Source organism: Chiloscyllium plagiosum, chromosome 6 (genome assembly GCF_004010195.1).
Source record: "Chiloscyllium plagiosum isolate BGI_BamShark_2017 chromosome 6, ASM401019v2, whole genome shotgun sequence".
Taxonomy (NCBI): domain Eukaryota; kingdom Metazoa; phylum Chordata; class Chondrichthyes; order Orectolobiformes; family Hemiscylliidae; genus Chiloscyllium; species Chiloscyllium plagiosum.
The window spans coordinates 97,733,310-97,748,289 of record NC_057715.1 but is presented as its reverse complement, the minus strand read 5'-3'; the positions used below and the strand labels follow the sequence as shown (position 1 = coordinate 97,748,289).

Sequence of the window (14,980 nt, the reverse complement as noted above, 5' to 3'; positions counted from 1 at the left end):
CGAGTGAATCTATAAATTGTCTTTTGGGATAAGATTCTCTGACAGTCGTATATTGTTTTTGTGATAGTTAAAAAAACAAAGAACTGCAGATGATGGAAATTAGAAACAAAAACAGAAATTGTTGGGAAAACTCAACAGGTCTGGCAGCATCTGTGGAGAGAAATCCAAGTTAACGTTTGGGTTCAGTGACCCTTCTTCAGAACCAGTTGCAAAGAAGAGTCACTGGACCTGAAACATTAACTCTGTTTCATCCTCCACAGATGCTGCCAGACCTGCTGAGTTTTTCCAGCAATTTCTGGTTTTGAACAAGCTTGGTTTTCCTGTTTACTTAATCCACATGCATGCATTAACTAACCAAACCAAGATCAGTGTGCATTGTTTACACATTTTCTTCAGGTGTTTAAGGTGTGATAGTTCTACAATTGCTAATGATGTTTAAACAACGACTGTGGTCTTGTAATGCACACGATTGCTCAGGGGCCTCCTACAAATAGGGAACATAGAAATAGTGGAAGGACCAGGCCATCAGCTCACCCAGCTTGCTACCTGAGTCAATATGATCACTGCTCGTTATCTTAACTCACACTCACCCCTTACACAAAAACATAGTTACAGCATTATCATGCTAATTTCCTTTTGGCAAGTTGGTGGTCACCAATTCTCACACTGCATACCTTAAACATTCAGGATGACTGCATTTTACTGTCCACAAAACTGTCACCGATTGCGCCAAAGCTTGAGCTGCTGCAACCAAAGATGCGTCTTGCACGAGTGGTTATCAGTGGCAATGGGGACATCCTTAACATTCACATAGCACAAGACATACAATATAATGGGCAACTGAACTAACCAGTTCCACTAAGGTGCTATTATTCCCCCTGAAAGTTGGATCTCCTACAACTTAAGGCACAAAGATATTCCTCCTTTTAGCCTCCTTTATAATTCAGTCCATTGAATTCTGCATTGCATTTAAGTGTTGCAAAGAAATGCTCATAATTAAAAGCATTTTTGAATTTGTTTTTAATCATGTTGAGAGAGATGGATCTTGATTTTCAAGTCTGTCTAAATTAATAGAAATGAAAATTGGACGGTTTCTACGGAAGCCAGCTAATTCAAATTGCTAGGTTTACATCCATTGGCAAGTTAAAAATCTACCCCCAGCTTTTTTTCATTTTGAACACACTGGTGCATAAGTTGACTTTACACAGCAGCATTCGTGTCTATGGAAAATTGGGTGGACTTTAAAGCAACTACTAATTCCCATCACACATGCTGTGTTGCCTTACGAGGTGAATTCATATCCCACTATCTTATTCATTTAAAACATTTGTTGTTTTTATCTCAGCGTTACTGTTTAAAAATGATAGGTCTTATGAATAAAACATTTCTGAAAGTTTCTAACTTCCAAAACATATTTGTTTTCATATCAAGAAAGTAGTGTCCCTTGTGGAAGCAAATTACTGCAGATGCTGGAATCAATACTGAAAACAAAAAAACACTGGAAATCACAGCAGGTCAGGCAGCATCCATGGAAAGACAGTAAGCTAATGTTTCAAGTCTATAGATGGTATTCATTTTTTTAAGATTAGATTCCCTACAATGTGGAAAAAGGCCCTTTGGCCCAACAAGTCCACACCAACCATCCGGAGAGTAGCCCACCCAGAGCCATTCCCCTACCCTATATTTACTCCTGGCAAATGCACCTAATACTATGGGCAACTTAGCACGGTCAAGTCACCTGACTTGCACATCTTTGGATTATGGGAGAAAACCCACACAGACTCAGGGAGAATGTGCAAACTCCATATAGGCAGTCGCTCAAGGCTGGAATTGAGCCTGGGTCCCTGGTGCTGTGAGGCAGCAGTGCTAACCACTGAGCCACCGTGATGAGTAACGGATGATGATATTCATCTGATGAGTAACTGTTAATCTAGTTTTACTGTTTAACAAAGAAGGACAACGGTGCATTTTTAAGTCATTTGCAATGGCTGCAGTAGCTTAACTGAAACCATACTGAATATTTTGTCAAGATAACTTATAAGGCTGCATTTGTCATTTGTGTCCCCACATGATTTTGAGTTCCACAAGTTTATATCAGGATATCGGCTGCAGAGCTCAATGGTCCATTTGGGATTTTCCATCTATTCCATTTTATCAAGCCAGCATGATTTTCTGCACAGTTTTTGGCAAAAAACATTCCTGGGTGTTAACAGTGTTTGGTTCTGGGTAGATTTGCCTTTAATTGACACAAATGAAATGTTCCTGAGCTGAATGGTTCCCAACATATTTATTAACAGATCAAGTTCTTTCCAAAATACAAATGAAATGTTAGTGGCTTTTCTTCTTTTGTGGATTTGGATTTGTTAGGATCATGTCAGATGGGGGAATTGGTGTGTGTGTGCATGTGTGTGTCTGTGCGTGTGTGTGCCTCTGTGTGTGTGTCCGATTGATCAGATTTATAATTTGCGTTAACACCTCATCAACAAAATGAAGTTGCATAAATCATCACCCCAAGAAATTCCAAAAATTGGATCACATCCAAATTGAACGATTTTCAAATTAGGTAAAAGAACACTAAACTTTGCAATATAAGAGCATGCAGCAGAATCATGTGTTCACTTGTGTTACCAATATTGATTAAGTTCAGAATAATTTGGATCCAGTTCAGCTGGAGCTGGCTCATAGTAAAGAAAATTATTGCCAGAAATTGGATTACTTTTGTTTCTTCTTCTCACTAATGTTTTGATCGAGTGTAACCATGGAGATGATTCCCTTCGCATGTCATTCCCTTTTTATATTACATTACTTTCATGTCCATAGACAGTGTCTTGTTTCATTTCTCCTTCCACTGCCAACATATTTTGCTGTCACACCCAACATCTTCATACTCACATCAAGCTGTAATAATACTTCAAACAGCACTGCATTCGACAGTTCCTGAGACATATGGCATAATACTGAAGAAGTAACTGTTGTGATTTGTCAAGAGTGCAATACAACAGCAGCTTGTACAGAGTCTGGGGGTGTTACATTTAATTAAAGTGTCATCTGAATATTCTGCCACAGAACTTTGGGTAACTGCTTGCACTGAGAAATAGACCAGGCACTCTTCCTTAAGAATGCATCGGATTGTTTGAAAACTTGGGATTTGCTCCTTTACCCTGTGCTTGGGCCTGGATGGATTGCTACTTCCCTGGCTCTATCCCAGCCTGGGTCTTTCTTGTGGAGGTGGTTTGGGGAGGATAGGTAGTGACATCCATCCATATGGAGTGGGGATCCAAGACAGCTCATTAAGAGCCCACTGATGACAATTGAAGGAATCTGACTAGCATTTTCCAGTTCCCCACGGGTATCAAGGGTCAGTTTTACTGTCTGGAGGTGGTTCCTTGGTGCCAGACTGGACATTCACTGCTTCAGGCTGTTAGGCCTAGAAGTTTGCAAGAGCAACCATAGGTCTCCAGTAGATGTGACCCTGCATTACTCAAACAGTACAGGTCTGGCTGCATTTCTAACCATTTTCTAAATATATTAAGTTGAATACAAGTTGCAGAATGTACATTTTGAAGTCCCCTACCCTTAACTTACCCTTTTTTGCAGTCTTTTATCATAGAAATCACAGAATCCATACAGTGTGGAAATAGGCCATCTGACCCAACAAGTCCACATTGACCCACCAAAGAGTATCCAACCATACCCATACCCCTACAATACTACTGTACATTTCCCCTGACTAATGTACCTAAACTACACATCCCTGAAAATTATGGGCAATGTAGCATCGCCAATTCACCTAACCTGCACATTGTTGGACTATGGGAGGAAACCCACGCAGACATGGGGAGAATGTGCAAACTCCACACAGACAGTTGCCTGAGGCTGGAATCAAACCTGGGTCTGTGGCATTGTGAGGCTTCAGTGGTAACCACTGAGCCACCGTGCCACCCTGACCCTTTCAAGAACTTTGATTGTCCTCCAGCTTCAGGGAGCTGCTCCAGGTCAATGGAGAATCAATGTTGATGCCTGTGATAATTCCTATACCCTCCTTCTATTTACCCCAAAGGGTTGGTTCGAGACTTGGAAACAATCTTGGCCTCTGTATCCTGGCCCAGATTGATAATTCTGCACTTGGACTCTATACTCAAATCCAAGCAAGTTTCACAAAGGCCAACTTAAAATAATACTCTTCAGTACATGTATGAATAAAAACATTGCACATGTATATTTTTATATAAATGTAGGTTTATACAGAATATAACCTTATGTAAAAAGCATTCTGACATTACATTTAAAAACAAATATATTTAATTGGTTATATACATTACTTCCGTGTATATAATATTCTTTTATAAATTGAGACAGCTTTATATAAAAGTACACTTAGATAACCGACTTGTTCGCACACCAGGCATTAATGTTAAAGTCCCTATTCGAGACGGCTCAGGGAATCCCTGATGGACTCAACCTGTAGCCTCTGTTGGTTCATCCCGGAGATCATACTCTGTGGTAGTCTGGAATATAAAACTCTTACGACAGTTTAGTTTAAATTATTACCTTTATGTACCAATGGCATCAATGTTACACTATAACATAGATACCTACAATCCAGGCTTGAGCTAAGATTTTAAAACCTTTAGCAGAGTAGTGGCACTAGCTCTTACCCCCAAGAGCTCTCAGGCTATTCCCCTTATTGCTGCAAACAAGCTGTCTTTATACAGAAAATGGTATTAAAATTACAAAAAAGCCACGTGTTCTCAATCAGATAAGCAGCAATAAAATGGTAAATGCTTGCAGAGGAAGAAAAACTCTTTGACAGGTCTGTGTATCTGATTAGATTAGATTCCCTACAGTGTGGAAACAGGCCCTTTGGCCCAACAAGTGCACACTAACCCGCTAAAAAGTAACCCATCCAGACCCATTTCTCTCTGACTAATACGCCTAACACTATAGGCAATTTAGCATGGCCAGTTCACCTGGCCTGCACGTCTTTGGACTATGGGAGGAAATCCACACAGACACAGGGAGAATGTGCAAACAGACAGTTGCCCAAGGCTAGAACCAAACCCAGGTCCCTGGTGCTGTGAGGCTGCAGTGCTAACCACTGAGCCACCGTGCTGCCCAAGTGTGTGCTTGACTAATTAAGTTACGTGCACATCAAAGAGGAAAACCCTGATCCAGCCAGGCCCCAAATGGCTGTTTGCTTTGTACATCATAACGAGTGAGTAGCCTAAACAATGTGGAAAGGTCATCAGGTAACTTTGCCCAGCTTACATGTCCAGTATCATTGTCCTACAAAATGGCTTTTTCTTTTAAAATCATCTTAGATTCCCAGAATGCAAATTAAATTCATAACTTTCACAGATCTCGAGCTCCAGGGAACAACACACAAACATTCAATCCATGACAAACCAGTGTTCACTCAAATCACACCATAGAGGGTTCATCTTTCAACCAGCTTCCATCCTCTCTCTCTCTTGAACCTTTCAGTCAGTGAATGTAATTTACAGAAGAATGTTTTCTCTCTCTCTCACTCACACACGAACATCTTCCAACTTTCAGCCTTCATGTTTTCCTAGCCTGTAAGGGTAATGAGACATTCACTGCCCAGAGCACTCAAGGTGAGGGAGCTGAGCTTCATAAATTCAAATCTGCTTAGTGTGGTATACATGAAAATGTATCAGAACTGTTCTATCATATGCGTATTCCATTCAGCTTATTAAATTACAAGATTTTTTTATTGAGTATGTGTTTTGTAAAGAGTCTTTGATATAAACCAACAATTTAATTATCCGATGCCCTATTGTGAAATATGCATGCCTCCTCTGGAACGAGAAGGAAGTACTGCCACACGTTCCACAAGTGAACAAATGTTATCACCTTATTTACACCGATCCATTGACACTAAGAACAGATACCTCCAATTCTTCTGAACAAGCACTTTCCCACATTCTGTGCCGCAAATGTGTCACATCTAAGGCTACACATTTTCTCATTAGGACTCCATTTTTAAAAAAAATTAAATCCACATTTTACATGTTCCCAGATTGCCTATGATATAGGTGACTACTATCACTCAGTTCCTTGGCTGGAAGAAGCAGTCACCCTTTTCCGACAAAGTATCGGAATTTGGAATACTGAGGATCAAGGAAGTCTTGAGGAAGCTCTAGACCATCTGGCCTTCTCCCATTATATGGTAAGCAGTACATGCTGAAGGTTGAATTTGTTTGATGGGAGAAGATAAATGTTGAGAGTGTAATACAATACCTGAATGCATATGGAAATTGTCTAATTCGTGATTACTTCAGTGAGAAGCTTGACCAGAGCAGGTACACAGTTTGTTAACTGCAACCCATCTTTGACTGAGGCACTTTGAAGTTTTGATTTTTGAGTAGTAGCAAACAGAATAGTAGAGGAATTTGAACTTGATTTGAAGTTTCCTAAGGACACCCCTGTTTACCCTAGAAAAGAAATGTCTCATTTTACATCCTAATGATTTGAAAAACACTTTGTGACAATCAACCACATTAATGGCACTGTTTAACTCTAGCTTTTTGTTTTTTGTTGAGTCTGAAAATTGAATTGAATTTTTCAGTTGCATTAACTTAAAATAATATTTCATCAATGTGAATGTAACAAACTGGAAGAGAAATAAAATATAAAACTCATTGTAGAGAAAGAAATCAAAGCAGAATGCAAAATGTCACGTGTCATACAACGTAAGTTACTTTATACACAGAATACTAACAAATTCAGCAACCACTGTTAAGCATTTATTTATAATGTATCAAACATTTGTTCTTTTCTGACATTTACTTCTCTGAAAGATTTGACATATTGTACCAGTGTTCATGAAAAATCCAACCTTTATGCTTTTCAGAATAGAAAACAGCATTATTATAATTTATAATGTTTAGAATGGAAACCCCCAGTGAATTTGCTGCGTTTCAGTGCACCTTGAGACAGTGCCTTTTGATTTATTCACACCTCCGATTTTACATTGGGTGTGCCAGTGCCTGGCTTTTGGTGCTCAGAGTGCCTTTAACAGCTCCAAAACAGCACCCCTGGCACATGTGCACATTTGTGTGGTCAGCCATACTGGGTACCATATTGGTACAGATAGTATTCACTGTGAATCTCTGGCAGAAGTATGCAGAATACCCAATAACAATTAGATGCCAACAGTGCCATTTGGATGTCTTCTTTGACATTACAGCCGTACCCATATTCAGTGGCAGGAAGGAACCTCCCACTGCCAAGCGGTGCTATTTAAAAGGATTAATAACTGTCTGATGCTTTGTTTCTGGCTAATTTCTTCTGGTTATTGCTCTACCTTTGCTCATGCCTGATGCTTTCTGTAATTGCTTCAATTTGCTTAAGCCCCGAGGGAGTGGTATGTCTGGAGCTGATCAAAAAGACTTTGTAGAACTGAAGGAGGTAGGCAGCAGGCTCCACTGACTTAGTACTGCACTGCCACAGTTCCATCTCTGAGAACTGTTTGAAGAGGGATTTAGAGGAGGTGATGGCTTCCCTACCACAGACAGCAAGTTGACAATAAGACAATTTGAAGGGTCCATCAAATCCCTTGTCATTGTCCAGTCACCATGCAAGGTTTCTACCAGGACCCCACCTCCTAGCTGTAAATTTTTAACACACACACACACACATATGCACACACACACACACATTTGGACATCTGGATCACGCATAATGACTCCATTGAAAACTATGATTTTTATTACTGGGAGTTGGTGGCACAAATGTCATTTAAGTGTACTGCAAAGATTCAAGTTGTGTCACAGTATCTAGTGGAATTTAAATTTAATTAATATATGTGGAACATAAAGCTAGTTATTCATGATAGTGACCTTGACACTTTATGATCAATTAGGGTAATCTTTTTTTGAGAAAGAAATCTGGTCTGGCCTACATCTGACTCCAGACTAACAGTGTGGTTGAATTTTAACTGCCCCATGCAGTGACCTAGCCAGCAACTCAGTTCAAGGGCAATTAGGAATGGGAAAGAAGGACTGATCTTTCCAGTGATGCCTGTATACCATGAAAGAATAATGCAAAACAGAGAAAACCCCTGAGACTAATGGAAAGAAAATGACTGGATGATATTTCACTTCGAAAACGTTTTACAATATCAAAGCAATAGCAAAACAATGTAAACATTAATTAACAATTAAAGGGTATTTTGTATCCCATCCAATCATTTTGAACTTTGAGTGGCAATCACCAGTAGTCATATTTCATGTTATGTACTTGAATACTCCGATAAGACATATGTCTGTGAACACCCTCTCACTTTGGTCACAGCAGTACTGATGGTACAAGATTCTGCAACTACTTTAAATGGTGAACTGTAAAACAATGAACCAGAGCAGCGGAACTTATCCAATCCACAATCACTTCTTCTTCCTGCCTTATGGTCTCTGCTCTTTTTAACTGTATATTACACGTTAACACAATCTTTCCTTTAAGACCTGCTTCAACACCGTTGACAGAAAACTGTTCCAATTGGTGAGAATTTTGCTTTTTCGTCTTTAATTCTCTTTGTATGCTGAACTACCAAACAGAAAGCACAGACCAACTCAACCCCACTGCAATTAGCTTTCTCTTTATCCTTTGCTTCTTAGCTGTTCATCCCCATGACAACCTCAAGATGCATAGCCATTTCTTATAAATTGCTGATATTATAATCATCATAACCCATAACCCGTTTTCAGAATACTTCCCAATCCACTGTGGACTTAAAGATGATCTCACAAAAAAAAACTATAGACCATTCTCCATACCTAAGTTATCACAGTCCTCATGGACCTTCTTAAAGTCTCGGCTTTCCTAGATTTTAATTTTGCTGCATGTACCTTGCAGATGTCATTGGAGTAGAACAGTGTGCAAGTCCTAAAATGAAAATACTTTCAGTCAAAAATCCTTCCCTATTTTCTTTAGGGTGTATTTCAGAACAACTTAAGTTTGTATTATGTTATCAAAGTGAGAATAATTGAAACAAAATGCTGAAGTAGTTTGAACAAGAGGATGAATGGTACAAGTTTGCTGCTATCTTATTTTTCAGACCGGAAACGTTAATTATGCAGTGACTCTATCTAAAGAGCTACTTCAGCTTGGTATGTGCTGCTAAAATGTTACTACTTTTACTGTTCAAAAATGCAGTTTCCATCTATCATATTTTGATGACTTCTCTGTTCATTCATTTTTAGATATTTGTGTCCTGTGATCTTCCATCACTAAATCTATCTTCAAAGGCTCTTTCAAACAAGAAATAGGATTTTTAAATAAAATATGTTGTACAGTCTTAAAATATTTAATAGTTGTCTGTAACAAAGAGTCAGGCATAGAATTCAACTTTTTTTTACATTAAGCTATTGATCTGGAATTTCCTCCAAATCTGTCCATTGTGGTGGATCTATATTTGAAACCCTGGTTGATTTGCAATTAAATCTATGCTATAATTCCAGACGATGAGTTGAATGGATTGCTACTACATTGGCTATATTTTTGTGCGATTGCAAAGGCTTTACACACCAGAAACCATATGGAACCCTGTGAGAGGGAGAAAGAGAGAGACAACATTAAAGATTGAGGTTTGAGGTGAATCAACAGAATTTTCCAACTGGTAACAACAACAACAGAAAAAAAACTCAAAAGCCACTGAGGGGTTTTTGTTATTACTCAGACATTATTTGTAGTAACACTCCCCCTGTTCCCAAGACAATTTAAAAAAGAAATTGATCTAATGAATGGTGCTATCATTGTGTGTGGGTAGTTTGGTTTTGTATTGAGGTGGTGATGACAGAAAGTGCCTTCCATTCGCACCTCTATTCTGGTACATTTATAACTTTACATTTTGACTGGCCATGAACAGTTTAGTCATGGCAGAAACCCTTCCTCCCTGCACAGTGCACTATTCTGCCTTGAGGATTTCCAATTGGTTCTGTCCAGACTTCAAAATAATGCAATGTAGATGTACGTATTTTGTTACTTTTCAGCATAGCATGGTTTATAGATGGGGTTTGCTTGCTCTTTCCTGTGAGGAAATCTTGTACAGATAATAACTTGTGGTACTTAATAGATTAATTATATAACCACGCAATATATAAACCGTTAGCATCAAAATATCTGTGCAGAAAGGTGTTGTTTACAACAAGTCGCTTTACATATTCCATTTCATATTAAGCTAAAATTCTACTTCTCATTAAGAATGTTTGTGCTAAAAACTAGATATTGAGCTGATTTCTAATCTACAGATTCAGGCAATAGACGAATTGCCAAGAACATACAAAAGTATGAAAAAATCTTGCGAAAATCATTAAACACTGAACGAAAGGAAATTGTGCTACAAAGACCAAATGTGACTCACCTGCTTACAAGGGATACCTATGAATCATTGTGTCAAAGATTGGGCTCACAGGTAACTACATGGGTCTCTTGAACCTAGTGCAGATGTACTTCAATACATTGTCAATTTAAGTGCGTTCTGAGTTGCGGGGCATTTTATAAAGATTTTTTTTCCATTCAAATCCAGCTATATTTCCAGACTATTGTTTAAATCTATAAGAATATTAAAAAAAGCTGTGACACCTGGCATTTTAACCTTGGAGTCCACTCCTCTATTCAAAATAATCTTCTATTTCTATTCCACTTCCCTCCACTATTCTAATTCCCTTCATTCGTTTGGTATTGATAAATTTCAGTCTTCAATATGTTCAGCAACTGAACATCCATGGGATAGAGGATTCCAAAAATCCATAACCCTTTGTCTGAGGAAATCTGTCACCATTTCAAAGATAGTCAATCTCTTATTCTGAAATCAAGAGTGTTGTATAATGCAAAAAACTAATCTTTCAAATTGATCATTCAATCATTTTTTAGAAGACTTCATACAGTACCTGTTTTTGCTACTAAATATTACATATACAATTAAAGGCAATTGTATTGTTTTACATTTAAGAAAAATGCATTCCTGAACTCTTCCATCCCCTAAATTTAAACCCCTTGAAGTCAAAATTAATGGTTGAGTCATTATTTCTAATTCACTCATGCGATGTGGGAATCATTGGCTGGCCAGCATTTATTGCCTGTCCCTCATTGCCTTTAAGAAGTTGGTTAGCTGCCTTCTTGAACTTCTTCTATAACCTTTGTTTTTATTGCATATGGACTACTCAATTCTCTGTTTAGTCATAGAGTCATAGAATCATAGAGTCATAGAGATGTACAGCATGGAAACAGATCCTTCGGTCCAACCCGTCCATGCCGACCAGATATCCCAACCCAATCTAGTCCCACCTGCCAGCACCCAGCCCACATCCCTCCAAACCCTTCCTATTTATATAGCCATCCAAATGCCTCTTAAATGTTGCAATTGTACCAGCCTCCACCACATCCTCTGGCAGCTCATTCCATACACGTATCACCCTCTGTGTGAAACAGTTGTCCCCAAGGTCTCTTTTATATCTTTCCCCTCTCACCCTACACCTATGCCCTCTAGTTCTGGACTCCCTGACCCCAGGGAAAAGACGTTGCCTATTTAACCTAACCATGCCCCTCATAATTTTGTAAACCTCTAAAAGATCACCCCTCAGCCTCCGACACTCCAGGGAAAACAGCCCCAGCCTGTTCAGCCTCTCCTTATAGCTCAAATCCTCCAAACCTGGCAAATCTTTTCTGTACCCTTTCAAGTTTCACAACATCTTTCCGATAGGAAAAAGACCAGAATTGCACGCAATATTCCAACAGTGGCCTAACCAATGTCCTGTACAGCCACAACATGACCTCCCAACTCCTGTACTCAATACTCTGACCAATAAAGGAAACCATACCAAACGCCTTCTTCACTATCCTATCTACCTGCGACTCCACTTTCAAGGAGCTATGAACCTGCACTCCAAGGTCTCTTTGTTCAGCAACATTCCCTAAGACATTACTATGAAGTGTATAAGTACTGCTAAGATTTGATTTCCCAAAATGCAGCACCTCACATTTATCTGAATGAAACTTCATCTGCCACTTCTCAGCCCATTGGCCCATCTGGTCAAGATCCTGTTGTAATCTGAGGTAACCTTCTTCGCTGTCCACTACACCTCCAATTTTGGTGTCATCTGTAAATTTACTAACTGTACCTCTTATGCTCGCATCCAAATCATTTATGTAAATGACAAAAAGTAGAGGAACCAGCACCGATCCTTGTGGCACACCATGCAAGAATGAGAAAGCAACTCAAAATGGCCTTTCTGATAGTTTACCTTCTTGAGTGTGTTACCAATGAACTTTGGTAGCTTGTATATTGATTTGTGCACAACCTCATATTCAACAGAATTGGAACCATCGTGACACTGTTTTTCAAAATAGGTAGTCTCATTAAATAAAATATCATTTATTGCCATGGAAACACAGAATTTGTTTTAATGTTTGAGGTTTCATTCTCCCACAGACCTGCATTATTTGGTCTGTCTTCCACTATGTTTTTCATCATCCTTTTGTATTCCTCTTAATTTCTCTGAATCTCATTATTCCTCATCATTCCTCATTATCTGTTATCATTCTTTATCATTCCTCATTATTTTTCAAATTTATCTCCCTCTATTTTAGCCAAAGCATTATCAAGATTCACAACTTTATTGTTCCTACGAGACAAATCTCAGTCCACACCTAATTCTGCAGCCAGTAAAAAGGGAAATTATCAGCCAGAAGCCATATGTCGTACTGTACCACAAATTTGTCAGCGATTCCGAAGCACAGAGGATAAAGGAAATTGCTGCTCCTTCGGTAACGTTTCTTTTGCAAGTTTGTTTGTTTTTTGAAATTTCAATCATTGCTGTCTTTTAATGGAATGGTGCAGAAAGGGGATCTGCTTGGCTAATATTTTAGGTACCTTAAGTAACAAAGAGGTCATGAATTATCCACAAAATAAAAGACCCTTGGTTATGGCTTCTCTTTAACCTCTTGGGCAAGCACTTTTAATGCTTATTTGTACACCATACAGAGCAGCACCAACCCAAAAGCAACATGTTGGCTGGCCCAGAAAGTGCATATAGGTTTAGATGTTCTGTATTTATTGGTTGTTCATCTTTCTGATCATTATTTTCTTTCTCTGATGCTTGGGAGTACAACCTGAGTCATCCAAAACAGTTCCAGAGGAGCTGTAATCCAAAACCCCCTTTCCTTCACTATGTCAATAGATGTGAAACTGGAAGAGCACAGCAGCTCAGGCAGCATCCAAAGAGCAGGAAAGTTAACGTTTCAGGCTGAAACCCTTCAGCAGGCTCGAAACGTTTACTTTCCTGCTTCTCAGATGCTGTCTGACCTGCTGTGCTCTTCTAGCTTTACGTTTATAGTCCTTAATGTCCTCTTTCACAATATAGTTTGCATCCAGATGCCACTGTGTTGATACTTAGAGGCCATGTCTAATAGGAATTAGGTTAAGAATGTACAAACCTATTTCCTTTAGGACCTATGCAGCCATTAGGCAGGGGAGAGTTTTATCTCTGCAGGAAGGTCTTCTCACCCCACCACCAATTAAGTGGGCAGTAAACAACTATGTGACGACCTCTTCACACTAATGCTGCAATTAACCTATTCCCAATAGGTGGTAGCATTCATGACTGTTAAAATGGAGTCTGCTGGGTTTGAGGGGGGGACATCAAACATCAAAAACTTTCCAAACTTCCAGCTCAGCACTGTCCCCATGACTTGTCCGGATTTGTTCTACCTGCCCTATCTCCTTTTCCACCTATCCACTCCACCCTCTCCTCCCTGACCTATCACCTTCATCCCCTCCCTCACTCACCCATTGTACTCTATGCTACTTCCTCCCCACCCCCACCCTTCTCTAGCTTATCTCTCCACGCTTCAGGCTCACTTCCTTTATTCCTGATGAAGGACTTTTGCCCGAAACGTCGATTCTCCTGTTCCTTGGATGCTGCCTGACCTGCTGCGCTTTTCCAGCAACACATTTTCAGCTCTGATCTCCAGCATCTGCAGCCCTCACTTTCTCCTTGAGGGGGGGACTTGTCAATCATCCCCAATCTGGAAATAGTGGGGTGGGTGGATTTCAGGGGATGACCACTGAAAGCCACAGCCCCTGCCCTTCCTTCCACCCCTCCCTGCCCCATCTCAGTTTTAAACTGCTGTCCCTTTATCCTGAGACTATGCCCTCTGGTCCTAAACTCTCTCAGGTAAGGAAATAATCTCTCGGTATTTACCCTGTCAAGCCTCTTAAGAATCTTGTATGTTTCAGTGAGATCCTCTCTCATTTTGCTAAACTCCAGAGTCCCAACCTATATAACCTTGGCTCATAAGACAATCCCTGCAGACCAGGGATCATCCTAGTGCACCGTCTCTGAACTGCCTTGAATTAAATAATCTCTTTTTTTAAATAGGGAGACTAAAACTTATTGTCATTCCTGCTAATTTATTTGCCCAGATCACTTTAGCTAACTCTATTCTCATTGTAATTCCTATTATTTAAGTTAAGCATAGTTGTTTCTGACTCAAGTTTCTCATTCTCAAACTGCATGTTAACTAGTAGCATGTTATGAGCACTCATTCCTAGGGAATCTTTTACTGTATTATTCTTCATTACCAGATTCAAGAAAGCCCACTCCCTGGTTGGCTCCATGGCATACTCCTCTAGTAAGCTATCGCTAATGCACTCTATGAGTATTCCTATTTGATTTACCTAAACATAAATTCATGCATAATAACTGCTCTTTGTGCCTCGGAGATGTTTTTGGTTGATTGGTGCGGGTGTCTTGGAGATGTTTTTGGTTGATTGGTGCGGGTGTCTCGGAGATGTTTTTGGTTGATTGGTGCGGGACACCCGCACCAATCAACCAAACCGCCCCGTGGCCCAACATTTCAACTCCCCCTCCCACTCTGCCGAAGACATGGAGGTTCTGGGCCTCCTTCACCGCTGCTCCCTCACCACCAGACGCCTGGAGGAAGAACAACTCATCTGCCG

The 14,980-nt window shown here is 39.7% G+C and overlaps 1 protein-coding gene across 1 annotated transcript in view; it reads left to right on the top strand.

The window, feature by feature from the left end:
- The window catches only part of p4ha3 (prolyl 4-hydroxylase, alpha polypeptide III), an 83,384-nt gene that overhangs the window by 17,208 nt on the left and 51,196 nt on the right, over nucleotides 1-14,980 (top strand). The window contains exons 4-7 of the mRNA XM_043692211.1: nucleotides 6,041-6,190; nucleotides 9,077-9,128; nucleotides 10,269-10,432; nucleotides 12,610-12,786. Of these exons, the coding sequence (XP_043548146.1) occupies nucleotides 6,041-6,190; nucleotides 9,077-9,128; nucleotides 10,269-10,432; nucleotides 12,610-12,786 (543 nt within the window). The remainder of the gene's footprint in view (nucleotides 1-6,040; nucleotides 6,191-9,076; nucleotides 9,129-10,268; nucleotides 10,433-12,609; nucleotides 12,787-14,980) is intronic.